This window comes from Schistocerca americana, chromosome 7, assembly GCF_021461395.2.
Source record: "Schistocerca americana isolate TAMUIC-IGC-003095 chromosome 7, iqSchAmer2.1, whole genome shotgun sequence".
NCBI classification, from domain to species: domain Eukaryota; kingdom Metazoa; phylum Arthropoda; class Insecta; order Orthoptera; family Acrididae; genus Schistocerca; species Schistocerca americana.
The window spans coordinates 391,695,707-391,716,603 of NC_060125.1; the positions used below are offsets into that span (position 1 = coordinate 391,695,707).

Sequence of the window (20,897 nt, forward strand, 5' to 3'; positions counted from 1 at the left end):
ATAATCCTCCTTGTTTGAACTGTTGTAACGATTGGACGTGATTGATGTCTTGTAGTACTGAGGTTGGTAAAAACTGTATTTTGTTGCTAATTTAATATTTTAAAAATAGTTTTTATGTGTCATTGACAAGAATCTACTTTGTTGGAGTCTTATTTCATTGCGAGTTTCGTCATATATAAATGTTAAGTTTTCTGATCAGCTACAAAGGAGTGCAGCCATTACGCTATTGATCTACAGGGCAAATTATTGGTAAATGCTGAATAATAAGTGATTAAATTTGAGAAACATTTTTAAATGTTAATGCATAAACTAAAGGTACAGAAAAGATTTAATATATATTATTTGTTGATAGTAAAACAATACCTGAACCAGATTCCATAAGTGGTTGTCTTATGTTAGGTGCCATCTTAGTGAAATATTTCAGTGGCAGATTTAAATCAAAGTTTTAAACAGACTCAAATCTTGATGGTCAATTTTCATGATAATAATTGTGTATTGGTGGCCCAGAACCCACTCAGAAATAATAAATTCGACTTAGGTTGTGAATAATCTTTAAATGTTGTGCAAACAGCACCTTACTCAATAAAATTGTTCTCTGCTAAAGTATGGACCATGATTATTTTGTAAAAAATTTTATGAAATATTTTTGACAGGAAAGAATACATTAGTGTTGTGCACATGTGACATTGTGTGTAAAAACGGTTCATTTTGCTTAAGGAAAAGTGTTGCCACCTTGAATAACAGTTCAGTAAATTGTATGAGATCACTCTTGTGCATGAACTTAGTACAACTTACACTGCTTGACAGACAACATTGCTACACAATCACAGGTGGAGATTTCCTTAGCAGAATAACTATCTTTAGCCAGGAGCAGCAGCGATTAAATGAAACCTCATGTTACGCTAATAAGTAATTGGTTTTGTTGTCATCCTGCCAATGATTTGTAAAATACCACAATGCCACCGCATGCCACACCAGTGATACTAGCATCATTGCACAACTGATGCGGCACGTCCAACTTATGTGGCAATTCTGCAAAAGGACTATCCCACAACTCGGAAGGTCACAATTTGGCTCCATTCAAACTCACTCAGTTGGTTGTAAGAATATATCCATGGTATGGTTGCCTACTTGCTTCATATGAATGTACCACATTGAGCCTTCTAGTTGTAAGCATTCCCTATTAAAGTGTACAAAAAGGTGGTGCCCTGGTAGCTATGCTACTACGTTATCCATTGGCAGATGACATCAAAACCATTATCAGTACTTATACTATCCCCAGGTGGCATATGCCGTAATCAGACATCATCTTTCCAGGTGTAGTGTATTTTTAGTATGTCAGTAACTTAAAAGTAGTGACATCAAAATGATGATAAAGCTCAGAATGCTGTTTTAAGAGAAGAAAGCCCAATATTAACCTAGCCCCAGGCTGATTCTCAAACTGTATGTCCTAACTGACACATGAAGGAAGTGTTAGAAACAATGTTTCTGTGTATGTATATGGCAATTAAGACACCAGTTTTATATAAAGGAACAAAATTAATAACAACTCTTGGTCAATGACCAAGGTAAATGAAGACAGTTCATAAATGAAAGACAGAAAACAATGATCTGTATCACTACTGAATAAAGAATGATTTATTATTCTTGATCTATTATACAGTCTTTTCAGTGTTCTCCTACGGAGCCAGATGGTTTGGTGGTAGAGAGCTTCTGACTTTCTCTCCAAAAGCCTTTACACCTTCTTCATTGGCCTCCTGGAATCCTGGGATCTTCTTACAACGCTCTATCCAGTCTTGTGTCTTCGGGTAGCCACTGAAATCCAACCCAATCGCCTGGAAACAAATAATTACTGATTGATTTCCAAATGATGTTAATGGGCACTGTTAGATAGAAGTTACAGTCATTAAAAAGCACACCAAAGATGAATTATGGGATTCTCAGATATTTTTAAGTTTCTGCATTCATAGATGATCCAGAAGTTGTTACCTATACTCAGTGATTGGCAATACAAGTCTTTTGTGGGTTTATTCTTCTATAAAAGTGCAAAACCTGTGGAGTCCTAATAAACTGCACTCACCGTCTGCCTTTCCCATTATGAAGGAAACTATGGTAATACATCACTCCAAAGGTCACTTACTGGTATTTGACCAAAATCATTGTCCTTAGTTCCAATGCTATACTATAACAATGCTTAGCATTTTTATATTTTTTATTGTCCTGTTGGAGAACTATTTCAATTATGTTTTGGACACCAAGAATGAAATCCTGAAAAAAATCTTCTCAAACCAAACTCTCACTTTGCCCCACCCAACAAAATGGATGTAACATTTCAGTATTAGTTTGAAGAAAGCCATAACACAATGCATAGAGACTAGCTGCAACTGCACCCGCAGTCATTTGCCATGAAATCTGAAAACTAATTCATCATCCACCACAAAATCAACATGAACTGTTCATCATCATTCTTTGCTTCCATTCTAGGCATGCACTTGATTGTGTGATTATACGTAACATTTTTCTGCAACTTTCTGACATCTTTATCAACAAATTTCCTCTTGTCCTTTATTGTGCTTGCCTGAGTTAATTAGGTATGTTAGTCCTTAAGATATGGGAAAGGATCATGACGAATCCAATATGTTACAAAAAGTTTCACTGTATAACATTACTGGTGAATTTTCAGTCTACACTGTAGTGTAGACTGACAATTCACATCTTGATAGGAGACATTCTGAAACATCAAGGAATTATCAGTTTAGTACTGGAGGGAAGTATGCAGGGGAATAAAAAATACAGAGGGAGAGTCAGAGGCTGGTAGACTAACCAGGTTCAAATGGGTGAGATTGCAATAATTATTCTTAGATCAGTGGGGCTTGCACAGGATAGAGTAGCATGGAATGCTCCATCAAACCAATCTTTAGATGGAACACCATCAATACCACCACCACCACCACCACCACCACCACCACTGCCGCCGCCGCCGCCGCCACCATGACAACAACAGTCAACCTAAACATAAGTGGTGTTTTTACTCCTACAAAGAAGTGAGCAAGAAATATTTTGATTGAACTGCTGGAAATATTGTATATGGAATATGATGTGGTTTCAGCTATATCTTTTTGGAAGGCAATGGATGGTAGACACACATCTTAGAAATAAAAGTTACTTTTCAGGTATAGGAAAGTTACTTACGGAGTTACTTGAGGCTTTATATAACACCTTTTGTTTTTTTTTATATTCATAAATGATTTACTACACCACTTGTCAACAGCAGAGCCAGTGTAGTTCACAAGATTATGTATATGAAAAGGTCTTTGTGACAGCAGAAGAAAAGGAAACATAATTTAAAGACAATTGGAAAGTGATAACCTAGAAAAACACAACGTGAATGAATTTTCAAGATATAACAGCAAAAGCATAGAAATATATTGCTATAAATATGGTACTTTAGCGTTCCATACATCTTACACAAAGCGTCTATGACTGCATTAGATGATCTTCTGTAATGGGAAAACGTGATGAACTACTGAACAAAAATCAAGTAAATAGGGTGCAGTACAATAACAGCTATCACTCACAATAGAAGGTGATTTTATTTAATGCTATTATTTCTCAAGAATTTTTAAAAAATTTGAAATTATGTGTCTCCCAGCTCAAGCTCACAATTAAGGAATTAGAGGTAGCAATGATTTTCATTGCAGCTGTATGTAGCTATGAATTTATTGAAAATCAGATTTTGTGTGTGTGTGTGTGTGTGTGTGTGTGTGTGTGTGTGTGTGTTGATAACAGAAGTTAAGCTATCTATTGACTTCTAAATGTGGCGTGGATTATGCTGTGGTATACTGTGGGTGCTAGGCATAATTACTCTGAATAAACAGGAATTGCATTTGACAAATGGTTTTTTTTATTGTGAAAGCAAGTATTCCTGAGCAGTGAGTCCACTATTTTGGCATTTGTAAGTCTGATGGCATAGCTAATGCACTCATTTATTACACATTTCTATCCAAAAAAATTAATGAAATGTTAGAGTCTTTTAACATATAAGGAAAACACAACAGATGAAACGTTTAGATAGATAAATACCCATAAAACAAGGTGAGACTAATGTACAGAAAAAATTTTCAGCTTAATAATGTTTAATTTTTATGTAGTAACTTCATCATAATGTGTAGTACATGTAGACATTCTTCAAGAATGTGGCATTCAACAAATGTCAAACTGGCATGAAGTGTACTACATGTATGCCTATGCAAAAAAGCATTTCACAGTCCCTGTACACAGTAAACAGATTAACACAGTCTACATTCTGTATATAAGAAAATGGAGTTCTCATTCATTAATCACAACAGAATCTTGGTAGTAAGTGAGGGGATCATGTGGTGCTTCTTTTCATTATGTCATCAGTCTTCTGGGTGTTTTGATGAAACCCATCAAAAAGCAACGAATTCCTCTCCTACGTTAACCACTTCATATCAAAGTAGTGCTTGCAAGCTATGTCTTCTATTATGCGCTGGATGTATTCCAATCTATGTCTTTCTGTACAGTTTTTAGCCTCTACAGCTCCCTTTAGTACCATGGAAGTTTCTCCGTAACATCTTAACAGATGTCCTACCATCCTGTCCCTTCTTTTTTCAGCATTTTCTATACATTCCTTTCCTTGCCGCTTCTCCAGAGAACCACCTCATTCCTTACCTTAACAGTGCACCTGATCTTCAACATTCTTCTGTGGCACCACATCTCAAATGCTTCGCTTCTCATCCTTTCCAGTTTTCCCACAGTTCATGTTTCACTACCATACAATGCTGTGCTCCAACCATTCCTCCTCAGAAATTTCTTCCCCAAATTAAGGTCTACGTTTGATACTAGTACACTTCTCTTTGTCAGTGCTAGTCTACTTTTTATGTCCTCCTCGCTCCATCATGGATTATGTTGCTGTGTTGGTAGCAGAATTTCTTAACTTCATCTATTTTGTGGTCACCAGTTCTGATGTTTCTGTTAATTCTCATTACTTTAATCTTTATTTGATTTATTCTTGACCCATATTCTGTGCCCTTTAGAGTGTTCATAATATTCAGCAGATCCTGTTATTCTTGACATACACTGATGACACCAATGTCATCAGAGAATCTGATCATTGATAGCGTTTCACCTTTAATTTTAATTCCACTCTTAAACCTTTTTTTTATTTTTATTTTTTTTTATTTTCCTCATTGCTTCTTCTATGTATTGATTGAACAGTAGGGACGAAAGACTACACCCCTGTCTTACACCCTTTTTAATCCGAGGATTTCGCTCTTGGTCTTCCAGTCTTATTGTTCCCTCTTGGTTCTTGTAGATGTTATATATTATCCATCTTTCCCTACAGCTTACCCCTACTTTCCTCAGAATTTTGAACACCTTGTCCCATTTTACATTGTCGAATATTTTTGTCCAGGTCTACAAATCCAATGAATGTGTCTTGATTTTTCTTTACGCGTGCTTCCATTATCAACCACAATGTCAGAATTGCCTTTTTGGTGCTGTTACCTTTACTAAAGCCAAACAGGTTGTCATCTAACTCATCCGCAATTTTCATTTCCATTTTTCTGTATATTATTATTGTCAGCAACTTGGACGCATGAGCTGTTAACCTGATTGTACGATAATTCTCACTCTTGTCGGCTCTTGCAGTCTTTGGAACTGTGTGAATGATGTTTCTCCACAAGTCTGATGGTATATCGCCAGTCTCATACATTCTACACACCAATGTGAATATTTGTTTTGTTGCCACTTCCCCCAATTATTTTAGAAACTCTGATGGAATGATATCTATCTCTTCTGCCTTGTACAAGAAGGAAAACAGCCTACCGGCAAGTGTCAGAATTTAACAAGAGCTAGAGCACGGCCTATCGATATTAAGGTTCATTATTTCACGAAATTGTCATTTACACTGGTCCTGATAACACGATTGTTGTCTGAATACGGAATCAATGAGTTGAGGAAGTAAAATCTCAATGGCCCAACACAACTAGCGCCCTAGAGGTCAAATATATTGCTTGCTCTAGAAAACACCTTCACGATGCAGTAATCACCAACTACATTAGTGTGTTCTCTACAGGTGTATCGCTCCATTAGTAAACAAGTACTGTGCTGGGTCAATACATCCAACTAAACGCAAATGTGAAACAGCTACTACAACTGAAGAGCAAAGTATGCCCTCTTCCGGTGCAATAGGAACTGTTAGAAGAACAAATCAGTCATTACAACTAAACAGTGAGTACATCTTCTGCCGGATTAAATAATGCTCACAGGAAATCATCACAGCCAGCCACTGTGGCCAAGCGGTTCTAGGCACTTCAGTCCAGAACCACGCTGTTGCTATGGTTGCAGGTTTGAATCCTGCCTCGGGCATGGATTTGTGTGATGGCCTTAGCTTAGTTAGGTTTAAGTAGTTCTAAGCCTAGTGGACTGATGACCTCAGATGATAAGTCCCATAGTGCTTGGAGCCATTTGAATTTGAAATTATCACATTAGAGAAAAATATTTGTTTTAATTTCCCATGGAACTTCCCAGAATTTGTCAGTTAAAACAATTTCCACCCCCTATACACAAGTAAAACTTTGTTATTTGCTGCGCTCTTCGTGATGTAATTTTGATGTCCAGTAATCTGGATGTGGATGACATGTTTACAAAATGCTACAGTGAAACTGTATTTGTAACCAGTCTATAGATTCTAGAGGAAAGATTTAACACGCACACAATACACTGATAAATAGAATAGTGCAAGGCAATGAGAGGCACCAACCTGCATGCTGGTGGCTGTGACAGCACACACCACGTCTGCTATGGTGAGGTGGTCACCGGCCACCCAGCGTGTTGCTTCCAGGAACTTCTCCAGGAACCCAATGGCCTCATACGCTGCTGCTTTGACTGATGCTTCCACACTCTTGTTGCCCAGAAAGATCACAGGAAACTGTAAAAGAGAAAGCACAGTCATCGACTCATGGCCATATCATCCATTTTTTACTAAACACTCCGACAAAAAACTCGGCAAAATTGTGAACAAAATCATAGTTCTTTTGATAAGAAATTCGAAGAACCCAAAATATAAAGGACAGTAAAATGAAAATGAGATAGATGGAAAAAAGTAAGTCAATTGTTTATTACTTCTAAAGTAATCGCCAAAAGTAATCGCCATAAATGTTAAAACATTTATCCCACGAGGTGGTCAGTACCTTCATGGAAAGTGTGTGATTGGCTATAGATCCATTGTGACTGCACCCAGATGTACACTTCTTCACAGGAAGCAAATCGATGGCCATGAATGACTTTCTCCAGGGGTCCACAAATATCGAAATCGTGTGGGGAGAATTCGAGACTCTATGGAGGATGTATAAGGGATTCCCATGTGAGCCCACATGATGCCAAGGCTGTTTCGACTACACTACACAAGTTTCACTGGGAGGCTCTTACACATATTGTATATAGTCCCAATCTCTCCCCACCCGATTTTCCTGAGGAAAGACATTCATCATTCGTGGCCACCGATTTGCTTCATTTGAATAGGTGTATCGCGTACACTACGAATCAAAGGGCGGTACATTGACGGAGCTGTCATTTTGTATTAAGGTAATTCACTTGAAAAGGTTTCTGACATGATAATGGTCATGTGATGGGAATTAACACACTTTGAAAGCTTGGAGCTACATGCATGGGACATTCCATTTCGGTAATATTTAGAGACTTTAATATTTCTAGAGCCACAGTGTCAAGAGTGCGCCGATAATATCAAATTTCTGGCATTACCTCTCACCACAGACAACACAGTGGCCAACAGCCTTCACTTAACAACAGAGAGCACTGGTGTTTGCATAGAGTTGTCAGTGCTAACAGACAATCATCACTGCATGAAACAACAGCAGAAGCCAGTGTGGGATGTATAACAAACATGCAGTGAAGTTTGGCGTTAATGGGCTATGAGAGCAGACGACAGATGCTAGTGCCTTTGCCAACAGCACGGCCTGCAGCGCCTCTCGGGAGCTCGTGACAGTACCCCGGTTGGCCTTAGACGAGTGGAAAACCATGCACTGGTCACATGAGTCCCGACTTCAGTTGCTGATGGTAGGATTAGAATGTGGCACAGACCCCACGAAGCCATGGATCCAAGTCAACAAGACACTGTGCATGCTGGTGGTGACTCCATAATGGTGAAGGTTGTGTTTACATGGAACTGATTCGGTCCGCTGGTCCAACTGAACTGATCACTGACTGGAAAAGATTATGTTCAGCTACTTGGAGACCATTTGTTGCCGTTCAGTTACGGAATTTTTAGGGATGACAATGTGCCATGTCACAAGGCCATAATTATTCATGATTGGTTTGAAGAACATTCTGAACAATTACAGCAAATGAATTGGTTACCCAAATCCCTCAACATGAATCCAATGTAATATTTGGCTCATGCTATGAATTTTTTCTGATTTTGGTGTGAAGTGTGTAATAGCAAAATTTTCCAAAATTTTTCAGTTTCAAAAATACAGAGCAGTAAATGGAAGTCAATCAGGAATGATTAGACAAAGTCAAAAAAGATGCAGAACTCATGAAACATGGGTTTACGGATAAGACATTGACACTAAGGCTCAATCGTCCCCATCCACAAGACCAAAAAAAGCCCCAGAAGTGCTGTCAAATGTGAAGTTTATTGGCACTGTGCTCTTCGATTTCAATGGCATAGAGCACCGTGTGTCCTTGCCACAAACTCTATCAGTATTTTCAATGGCATTTGCATGAATGAATTTGGGGGAAAAAAGGCCGGATTTGTGGCTTTTTCAGCTTGATAATGTACCAGCTCACACTCGGTTGTTTGCAGTATTATCGGTGACAGTATTGATGACTGTAACGATGACCCAGCCTCCTTGCAACCTCTGACTATGTTGGCCATTCATATGACTGTTTTATTTTCTTTACAAAGTAATAAAGCTAGGAAGGTGTTAAGAAAAGTGTCTAAGTGACAGAATTATTACAAGTGGGTGATTAACATTGTATTAATCATCTTGGAAACTGTTGTTGTAAGAGTAATAGCCCGCCACACAGTAGTCTGAAACGCTAGGGAAAGAAGTGTCTAACATTAGCCTCATGCATGGTGACAATAGTGTGACCTCTTCATGTTGTCTTAATGCTGACAGGGTTCATGAGTGCAATATTCAGTTCTGCAGTGACTTTTGTATCTGTTATCCTCTTATTCTTCGTCACAATTCTCTTCAATGACCGTCCATCATGATTACTCAATACACACTTTTATTTGGTTATGACTTAGCAGATGAAGTTCTGCCGCTTTTTCTGCATGTTGTATAAATCCTAGAATGGCGCCTCTTGAAAAACCAGACTCTTGGGATACCCACCATACAAGGACCAAAAATTTGGCCACCTTTGAGTTCACGTACTTCCAACATAATGAGCTCACAACTATACAGAACTCTGTTCTGACCACGACTGACACTTTCAGTGAAAAGACACTGCACAAGTGCCGTTCCAGGTCAAATACAACAAAGCAACCTGCCGTCTTGGCTAGCATCTGCATGTATATTCAGGCATACATTTCTTGCATGTTTCCACATTTTAGTCCAACCCTGTAGCTAAATGATGTAATGATTTTGTGTAGCACCAGGCCAGATTATTTACTGAATTAAATGTAAAAATAAACTGAATATTTGAGGATGGTTATGGTATACAAGGCACATTACACATGTATAAACAGTTGAAGGAAAACTTGAAGTTATTTTTTCCTAGTAGTATGTTGTTCCCATTGGTCATTTCAAGATATTTGAGCAATAATAATGAAGTGTGACAGTTGATTTGATGATAAGTGCCTTCATTTTGCGAACGTAGATGTGATTAAAAACATATCGCTGAGAGAAAGAGTTCCATAAGTGTTTCGGGTTTTGAAAAAGTCTTGGTACAAATGTGTAATACCTAATGGGTTCAGTTTCAAAGTGGATAGCATTCAATCACACAAAGAGACAAAATTCTTTCCAAAAATCAAAAATCTCCAATATTTTTTGAATATACATCATATGGATGTCATTGAGTGATGTGCATTAATGCACCAGCAATAAGTGGAGGCTGCAATTTTTGTTACTCACACAGGCGTCAGAAATAATAACAGTAATAGGAGAGTGCAAGAGATGGAATGGAATTGTGTTTCTAACAGTTCAGATGACTGACAGTATTATCAGCATGGTAATCAAGTGAGAAATCCTATGGCCTGCACCTCATACATCATAAAATCCGTCCAAATAATATGCGACCATCTTCAGACACTATTTTCAGTGGCTTATTTCAATAACACTGACTTCCAATACAAACCATTATTAGCAAATATGAACTGTCACTCATTCTATTAAATTAGAGAATGTCACCTTGTTAGTTGTGTCAGTGTCTTCTTAATACGTCTGTAAAAATTGTTTAACTACAAACTAAACAATACATATAAATATGTCAACTTTTCAGGTATTAGAAAAAGAGGCCACAGTAAACAAGAATCAGAATGGCCCATGACATTTCAGGTGGGCTGCTGGGTGTCATTAGGTCTCGTCACGATATTTTGGCGTGGAGACTTTGCTGCCAAAATATTGTGACAGGAAATACCGACATCAGGTACTCGGCTGTACATTTCAGGGAACAATGTACACACCAAGAAACTTTCAAACATCAATGGAAGCAGGATACTTACGACAATTGCCCTCATGCGAGGGAAAAGGGTCCCTGCCTCAAAGTAAATTCTCTGATCGACTACCGCCCTCTTCTTTGGCTCCTTCGGATATAAGGAGTCATCCTTCCCATACTGCGACATGAAGTACGTGGCGATTGCATGGCTGCGAATAAACACAATGCTGTCAACCAAACTGATGTTGCTGAGGATGAATTGAAGTCCATTAATATCAATAGCATAGCCTTACCTGTCCCACAGGACGAAACCATTGTCGTCGATAGTCGGTATCGTGTGCTGTGGATTTATCTGGAACAAACAGTGACAATCAGTATCCCGAATAGGCCAGGGTGAAGGCTTTCGCTAATCAATCAAATTCCAACCTATAACAGAATATTTTCATATTTATCACACATAAAATGACAACCGTGGTACTAAACTCCATATTACACACAAACAAAATTAAGGTGCAACATTCGGCGCTCTTCGTTGGTGAATGGACATTTTGTAGGACAGAGTCCAATGAACAACCCTGCCATCAGCTGTGTGCGGTACTTGCAAGCATCCCAGCAGTCTTCATTTCAAGCAGTCTAGCGTAACAACACTAGCCAAATGTATATTTCTTACATCTTCTGTTGGTGCCATTACACTCTATAGTTCCCCATGTCTGCAGCTCATGTTCTTGCAGTAGCATTCTCGCTTACCATGCACAGGGTCCTGGGTTCGATTCCCAGCAGGGTCAGGGATTTTCCCTGCCTCAAGATGACTGGGTGTTGTGTCGTCTTAATCATCATCATTCATCTCCATTACGGTCGGAGGAAGGCAATGGCAAACCACCTCTGCTAGGACTTTGCCTAGTAGACGGTGCGGGTTTCCCTCGTCATCCCCTACGCTCCTCGGAGTATGGGACCTCATCATCATCAGCCCTCCATAACCTATGGACCTTGCCGAGAGTGGCTTGGATGCCACACAGACACAGATAACTGTATAGTAGGTGCAACCAGAATGGAAGAGTATCTTTGGAAAGGCCAGAATAACTAGAGCTTCACGAAGAGGAGTAGCACCATTTCCAGCAGCTGCAGGGGCAACCATTTGGGTGACTGATCTAATCTTGTAACATGGGTCAAATGGCCTTCCTGTACTGGTACTGCGAATGGCTGAAGGCAAGATGAAATCACAGACTTCTTTTTTTTCCTCAAGAGCATCCAGCTTTACTGTGTTAACGATAATTGTATAATCTTGGGTAATATATTCTGGAGTTAAGATAATCACCTGTTTGAATCTCTGGGTGGGGACTACTCATAGGAACGTCATAACTACAAAAATAGAACTGGAATTCTGCGGGTTGGAGTATGAAATCTTCGATCCCTTAAATGTGTAGGATGGCCAGAGAATTTAAAAAGTTGAATGACTAGGTTGAAAATCAAATTGGGGTAGAGCAAGATAGGTCTAACAATGAATAACAAAATTCGAATGCAGGTAAGCTATTGTTAACAGCATCGTGGCCACATTATAGCAGCCAAGATGAAATTGAAGTTCTTTGAGGAAAAATAAAAACTCTGAGATTCGGTGAGGACACTGTTATTCTGGCAGAAATAGAAAAGTACTTGGAAGAGCAGTTGCACGGAATGGATAGAGAGATTCAAGATTGATATCAGAAAGGGTAATGGAATGCATCCGAATTAAGTCAGGTGATGTTGAGAGATTTAGATTAGAATCTGACAAACTATAGGTAGTATAACAACAAAAAAAAATCAATTTTTGACAAAATAATTTAATTATATAGATTAAAAATCTATTCACCAAGCAGTGGCTGAACACACACATAAAAGAAAGTTACAATTAGGCAAGTTTTTGGAGTCTTTGGCTCCTCCTTCAGGCAGAAGGGCTGAAGGGGAAGGAAGAGGGGTGAAGGAAAAGGACTGAACAGGTCTAGGAAAAGAGGTCGATATCAGGAAAGTCAACCAGAACTGCGATTTAGGTGAGACTTACTGGACGGAATAAGAAGATAAGACTGATTGTTTGGATATTCTATTGGGCAAGATTTGAAAACCTGAGAGCATAAAGGTGGAAGACAGGGTATTATGCAAGACAGATTATGACTTAAACATCATGCATGAGTTAATAAGAGTGAAAGGCTAAGTGAGTTGTACCTAACAGAGGTGGGAGGTAACAGGGCAGGAGGGGGAGTGAAAAATAGACGGGTATGACAATTAAAGATATAGAAAACTAAAATGGAGTGAAGAAGAGAATAGTTACTGTGAAGAAATACTGAGACTGAAGAAATTAATGTAAATTAAGGCCAGGTGGGTGACAAGAACCAAGGACATGTTGTAGCACTAGTTCCCACCTACGGGGTTCTGAGAAATTGGCATCTGGGGAAAGAATCTAGATGGTATATGTGGTAAAACAGGCTCCGAGGTCACGATTGTCATGTAGTAGACCATGCTCTGCAACAGGATATTGCGTGTTGCCAGTATACACCCTCTGCTTATGCTCATTCATCCTAACTGATAATCTGGTGGTAGCCATGCTGGCATAAAACATAAAACAGTGTTTACGTAACAACTGGTATATTAAGTGTAATTTCACAGGCGGCTCTGCCTTCCATAGAATATATTTTGCCAGTTACAGGGTTGGTATAGGGGGCAGCACGAGGATGCATAGGGCAAATTTTGCAGTGGAGATGGTCACAGGGTAGGCACCATAGGGCAGGTAGATGGGTGCAGAAGGAGCACAGATCTGACAAGAATACTGCGGAGACTGGGAGTGTGACGGAAAGCCATTCTAGGTGCAGTGGGTAAAATCTCAGACAGAATGAATCTCATTTCAGGGTATGATTTTAGGAAGTCATGGTCTTGTTGAAGTTGCTGATTAATACACGGCGGCCCAGGATAATATTGAGCGACCAGTGGTGTGCTCCAAAGTTGTTTTTTTGGAGGGATTAGCAACACCGGGATTGAATGTGATGGTCAGGAAATCTGCTTTTGAATTAGGCTGGTGGGGTAACTACATCCAGTGAAGGCTGAGGTGACAATGGTGGTGTATTGCTGTAAAGAGTCCACATCCAAACAAATCCATTTGCCTCGAATGCCAAGGCTGTATGGGAGGGAGTGTATGACATGGAAAGGATGGCAACTGTCAAAATGTAAATACTGTTGTTTGTTAGTAGATTTAATATGGACAGAGGTATGTAGATGCCCTTCGGCAAGGACAAGATGAGCATCAAGGAAAGTGGCATGGGATTCGGAATGGCCCCATGAGAAATTTAACTGGGATAGGTATTCATAGATTCCAGGAATTTTAACAGGTCAGCCTCACCATGAGTCCACATGGTAAAGATGCCATCAATGTATCTAAACCAAACCAGGGGCTGATGACTTATGGATCCCAGGAAAGCCCCCTCCAAGCGATCCATTGAAAGGTTGGCGTAGGACGAACACGTCCTGGTTCCCATGGCCATACCCATAATCTGTCTGTATGTCTACCCCTCAAAGGTGAAGTAGTTGTTGGTAAGTATAAAGTTGCTTAAGATGAGCAGGAAGGATATCATAGGTTTGGAATCAGGAGGGCATTGACTAAGGAAATGTTTAGCAGCAGACAGACCATGCATGTGGGGGATGCTGGCATAGAGGGAGATGGCATCAATGCTGGCAAGCAAGGTGTGTGGTGGTAGTGAGACAGGCACAGACTTCATACAGTCTAGGAAATTGTTGGTATCTTTGATACAGGAGGGAAGTCTTTGCACTATGGATTGTAGGAACTGTTCAGGGCAGGGCTGAATTTCAAATTTGGTGTTGGAAATGTTTTGGGGTTAGGTTACAAAGTGATGTTTCCAGTTGACATTATGTGTGAAGGAAAACATGATCAAATGCAGGTTTAGGGATGAAAGTGAGACCCTTAGAAAATACAGATAAATCAGGAGGGGAGAGTGCTTTAGACGAGAGGTTGAGGACACTGTACTGTTGTGACTGGTTCTTGTGATTATGGCTTATTCTTGGTCTGGGAGGCAGTGGTGAAGGCTATGGGATGTTAAGGAGATTAGCCACGCTCGGTTTGTAGGAGAGGAGTGGTGGATGATGGTGTGGCTGTTTAGAAAGCTGCAGAGGGACACGAAGGGAAACATTACTGTTCAGGTAGTTTAGGAGAAGGTGAGATAGTTTTTTGAGGTGAATCTTGGCATGTTGCTGCAGTTTGAAGTTGGCTTGACGGATGATACCATCCAAGGAAATATGAGGGGCAGATATGATTTTGTATAAGGAGAGAAGTCTGGTGGAGTGGAAATAGGGAATCAGCGATCATAAAGCAGTTACTGCATCGATGATTTCAGCCATAAATAGAAATATTAAAAAAGGTAGGATGATTTTTCTGTTTAGCAAAAGCTACAAAAAGCAGATTTCAGAGCACCTGATGGCTCAACACAAAAGTTTTGTCTCAAGTACAGATAGTGTTGAGGATCAGTGGACAAAGTTCAAAACCACAGTACAATATGCGTTAGATGAGTATGTGCCTAGCAAGATCATAAGAGACGGAAAAGAGCCACCGTGGTACATCAACCGAGTTAGAAAACTGCTGCAGAAGCAAAGGGAACTTCACAGCAAACATAAACATAGCCAAAGCCATGCAGACAAACAAAAACTACGCAAAGTGAAATGTTGTGTGAGGAGGGCTATGCGAGAAGCGTTCAATGAATTCGAAAGTAAGGTTCTATGTACTGACTTCCAGAAAATCCTAAGAAATTTTGGTCTTATGTCAAAGCAGTAGGTGGATCAAAACAAAATGTCCAGACACTATGGGACCAAAATGGTACTGAAACAGAGGATGGCAGACTAAAGACCAAAATACAAAATGTCTTTTTCCAAAGCTGTTTCACAGAGGAAGACTGCACTGTAGTTCCTTCTCTAGATTGTCGCACAGATGACAAAATGGTTGATATCGAAATAGATGACAGAGGTATAGAGAAACAATTAAAATCACTCAAAAGAGGAAAGGCCGCTATACCTGATGGGATAGCAGTTCGATTTTACACAGAGTACGCGAAGGAACTTGCCCCCCTTCTTGCAGCGGTGTACCGTAGGTCTCTAGAACAGCGTAACGTTCCAAAGGATTGGAAAGGGACAGGTCATCCCCGTTTTCAAGAAGGGACGTCGAACAGATGTGCAGAACTACAGACCTATATCTCTAACGTCTATCAGTTCTAGAATTTTGGAACACGTATTATGTTCGAGTATAATGACTTTTCTGGAGACTAGAAATCTACTCTGTAGGAATCACATGGGTTTCGAAAAAGACCATCATGTGAAAACCAGCTCGTGCTATTCGTCCACAAGACTCAGAGAGCCATAGACACAGGTTCCCAGGTAGATGCCATGTTTCTTGACTTCCTCGAGGGGTTTGATACAGTTCCCCACAGTCGTTTAATGAACAAAGTAAGAGCATATGGACTATCAGACCAATTGTGTGATTGGATTGAAGAGTTCCTACACAACAGAATGCAGCATGTCATTCTCAATGGAGACAAGTCTTCTGAAGTAAGAGTGATTTCAGGTGTGCCGCAGAGGAGTGTCGTAGGACTGTTGCTATTCACAATATGCATAAATGACCTTGTGGATGACATCGGAAGTTCACTGAGGCTTTTTGCAGATGATGCTGTGGTATATCGAGAGGTTGTAACAATGGAAAATTTGTTCTGAAATGCAGGGGGATCTGCAGCGAATTGACGCATGGTGCAGGGAATGGCAATTGAATCTCAATGTAGACAAGTGTAATGTGCTGCGAATACATAGGAAGAAAGATCCCTTATCATTTAGCTACAATATAGCAGGTCAGCAACTGGAAGCAGTTAATTCCATAAATTATCTGGGAGTACGCATTAGGAGTGATTTAAAATGGAATGATCATATAAAATTGATCGTCGGTAAAGCAGATGCCAGACTGAGATTCATTGGAAGAATCCTAAGGAAATGCAATCCAAAAACAAAGGAAGTAGATTACAGTATGCTTGTTCACCCACTGCTTGAATACTGCTCAGCAGTGTGGGATCCGTACCAGATAGGGTTGATACAAGTGATAGAGAAGATCCAACGGAGAGCAGCGCGCTTTGTTACAGGATCATTTAGTAATAGCGAAAGTGTTACAGAGATGGTAGATAAACTCCAGTGGAAGACTCTGCAGGAGAGACACTCAGTAGCTCGGTACGGGCTTTTGTTGAAGTTTTGAGAACATACCTTCACCGAGGAGTCAAGCAGTATATTGCTCCCTCCTATGTATATCTCGCGAAGAGACCATGAGGATAAAATCAGAGTGATTAGAGCCACACAGAGGCATACCAACAATCCTTCTTTCCATGAACAATACGAGACTGGAATAGAAGGGAGAACCGATAGAGGTACTCAAGGTACCCTCCGCCACACACTGTCAGGTGGCTTGCGGAGTATTGATGTAGATGTAGATGTAGAAATTAGCTGATGAGACATGTAGGTACAGATTATCTGGGTTAGAGCAAGATGTTGCTGCATTTGAAACTGTAAAAGAGCCCAGTGTAAAGTAGGATTACGTCCAGAAACAGGGACTTTCAGTGTTAGTCCTTTTGGAGGAACTCTTATGGGACAAGCAGGTTTCAAGAAACAGAATGTGGGACCTTAGTTTTGATAGTGCAAAAGCATGTTTTCAAAAAGAATGGATGTAATATGAAATGGGATTCATCATGGCAAGAGAGGACAGTTTGGAGAGTTATAAATCATGGGAGTGGCAAAACATAAGTAGAGAGTGGCTAAAAGATAGAAAACTGGTAGAAAAGCAAGGGAAAATTTGGAAAAATCAGAAAAATTCATACGAAAATCATGAGAATACACAATGGTTAATAAGAAGTAATGAGTGGGTGATCTATGATGCGAAAAAATGGCAGGGAAAAAAAATGGATTGGGAAAGTCATGAAAGCAGACAAAATTTTAAAAACTGAGTAAACAGAAAGAGGAAGTCATAGGAGAAAATGTAAACTACTTAGCTTGGCAATTAGTGACGTAGGAGACAGCAGTAGAAGCCAATGAGAGCGGTTTGGCAAAAAACAAATGAATAAAATGTGAAAGAATTATGCATAAACAATATAAGTGGAGGGTGGGAAAGAAAATAGCTATGGGAATTTATAAACAACAACAGAATTGTTATATCCAGAATGAGATTTTCACTCTGCAGCGGAGTGTGCGCCGATATGAAACTTCCTGGCAGATTAAAACTGTGTGCCCGACTGAGACTCGAACTCGGAAGGTAGGAGACGAGGTACTGGCAGAAGTAAAGCTGTGAGTACCGGACGTGAGTCCTGCTTCGGTAGCTCAGTTGGTAGAGCACTTGCCCGCGAAAGGTCCCGAGTTCGAGTCTCGGTCGGGCACACAGTTTTAATCTGCCAGGAAGTTTCAGAATTGTTATATGTTAATAAAAATGGACCCATCTACATACTAGAAAAGATGTAAGTGCAAAGTGTTGGTTAATATGGTGATACAGATAAACGAACGGATTAGCACAGAAGGTAGAAAACAGATGACAGTTTGAACAAGACAGACGACGTCAAAGACTGATAAGAGGGTTACGTAAGAAGGAATGATGGCCACATGGGCCAAATAACAGCGAAAATAATCAATTTTTGACAAAATAGTTTAATTGAATAAATTAAAAAATCTAGCAGCAGCAAAACATACACATAAAAGAAAGTTACAATTAGGCTTGCTTTCAGAGCCCATGGCTCCTTCTTCAGCCAGCAGGGTTGAAGGAGAAGGAAGAGGGATGATGGAAGAGGACTGGAGAGGTCTAGGAAAAGGATTAGGTTTCAGGAAAGTCACCCTGAACCGTGGGTTAATATAAGAGATTTTCTATTTGGGAGTAAAAAAGTTAATGGCAGAAGTAGAGAGGATATAAGAAACAAATTGGTTATTGTGGTGTGCATACTGTAAGACCTTTGGTACACACACCATCAGATTATTTGACTTGTCGCTCTAACGAAGTAGGCGAGTGTCAGCAATATGTCTCGTGGTCTTATCGTGGCATGTTTATCTTCTGCCATTAGGTCAGACAATAGAAATGCCACTTGCACACTTAGAGTAGCAGATTGACAGTGACCAACTCTAAGCAGAACTTGATTAATTTTCACACACATTTATTAAAATAATAAAAATCATAGATGTTACGTAACTTTATTCTGGATGCTGTTTACAATTGACAATCTGAAGTTCCTATGGTCTTGGTACGTTAATCTTATTCTCACATCTCTGATACTTGACAAAGTGTCTATACATTTCTTTTCATGGCTACGTACAGGAATATGATAATCTTACTAGGCGCAGACTGAAACTTGACTACAGACTGGTACAGACTAATGCAGACTGATGCAGTCTGACTAATCGGAGGTCTGTACACTCGTTGTAATACCTCGTGCTTTCAGGTATCACTGCACGAGTGTGATCCATGGGGAAAAAAGGTTCTATGTTAGCAGCAATCTCATTGGCTGCGTTACATATTAATACGCGGATCGGCGGAAGTAGAATTTGGTCCATCTCTAAGAGAGCGCCATCTCGTAGTGCGGAGACATACGAGCGCTGCGCCTGCGCTGTTGTGCTTAGCGGGGCGCGCTCTAGTGGGAAAGTTGTGTACGCGCTGACTACGCAGAACTATGTACACAACAGCTATAGCAAAAGCCTTTCTCAATAAGATGTATTTGTTACCATATAATATCAGCGTAAGTGTTAGGAGGTCTTTTTTGAGTGTATTTATCTAGAGTGTAGCTTTGTATGAAAGTGAAATGTAGACAGTAAGGAACTCACAGGAGAAGAGAATGGAAACTTTTGAATTTTGGTGCTATAGAAGAATGCTAACCATTTGTTGGGAGACCAAGTAATACTTGAGGAGGTACTAAAAAATTAGGGGAAAAAATTATGGCACAACTTTGATAGGAAACATTCTGAGTCATAAAAAAAATTGTCAGTTTGGTAATGGAATGAAGTGTGTGTGTGTGTGTGTGTGTGTGTGTGTGTGTGTGTGTGTGTGTGTGTGTGTGTGTGTGTGTGTGTGTGTAGGGGGGGGGGGGGGGGGTTTCAGGGAGAGCAAAAATTTTAGAGGGAGACCAAGGCTTGAATACAATATGCAGTCTCTAACAGATGTATGTTGCTGCAGTTATGCAGAGATGAACAGGCTTGCACAGGATGAATTAGCATGGAGTGCTGCATCAAACTATTGCCGAACTGAAGTCTACAACAACAGCAACAACAATTTATTCTATGTAAACATCGAAATCACATAATTGTTTACTTCTATCAAATTATATTTATAGTTACAGTTTGTATGCTGTAAGGGAAATGTTGTGAAAGTTATTATGAAACTGTATGTTATCTAACTGGTTACCAAAATTCTGTATAAGATTATACTCCCCTGAGTGTAAAATACCATTATGCTTTGAATGAGGTCTTGTAACATGATGTAGGGAAGTATTGATGCTTCTGGCACATAGAGGGGAGGGCGTAGTGAGTCCCCGCCAAACTCAGTAAGCTTCGAACACTTGTGGTGGTACGAAGCAGTGAAAGCTCATAAGTATTAAACTGACTAAGCACTCCCACCCCCCAGTAACTTGCTGTAACTCCCAGTTTTTTATGTCCTACATATTCATAGGTTTTAATAATAATATTATAATAACAGTAAAATGTACAAAATATTTTAATACAATTATGATAAAATTGTGTTATTACTATAAAATATTTAAAATGTTTAATATGAATTTACGGATATGGTAGCAGTATGCTCTCTTCTCCACAAGTAAGAGACAAGTCCCTGTGGCAGATGCAATGCAGATGCATCAAAAATCAGCAAAACAAATGATAGTCCAAACAAAGTCAGCATCTGACATTTAACCTAACCTAACCTAACCTAACCATGAGCAATGAAGAATCTATATTACTGACTAACCCAGTGCAAGTTTCATGGTTCACATCCCAGTTACAGGAGCAATAAAACTTAGATTTTCAGCATTTCACAATACTATCGTCTGGATTTAAGAATTTAAAATGCTGTCATAATCTAAATATTAAGAAGTATAATCTTATACTGAAGGCTTAACACAGTAAGACAAGCATTCTGATTAGAAGATGCCCTGAGGCACTTAACATACTACTCGTAAATTATGACTATATTCGTCCAGTATTTGAGAACGAGTGTGACTTCTGACAAA

At 39.6% G+C, this 20,897-nt stretch overlaps 1 protein-coding gene across 1 annotated transcript in view; it reads right to left on the bottom strand.

The window, feature by feature from the left end:
• Positions 1-1,612: 1,612 nt before the first annotated feature.
• Positions 1,613-20,897, bottom strand: part of LOC124622610 (glutathione S-transferase D7-like) — a 58,654-nt gene continuing 39,369 nt past the window's right edge. Inside the window, exons 3-6 of the mRNA XM_047148372.1 lie at positions 10,938-10,996; positions 10,712-10,853; positions 6,785-6,952; positions 1,613-1,835 (exon numbers count right to left, since the gene is read on the bottom strand). Coding sequence (XP_047004328.1) covers positions 1,680-1,835; positions 6,785-6,952; positions 10,712-10,853; positions 10,938-10,996 — 525 coding nt within the window. The 3' untranslated portion in view covers positions 1,613-1,679. The remainder of the gene's footprint in view (positions 1,836-6,784; positions 6,953-10,711; positions 10,854-10,937; positions 10,997-20,897) is intronic.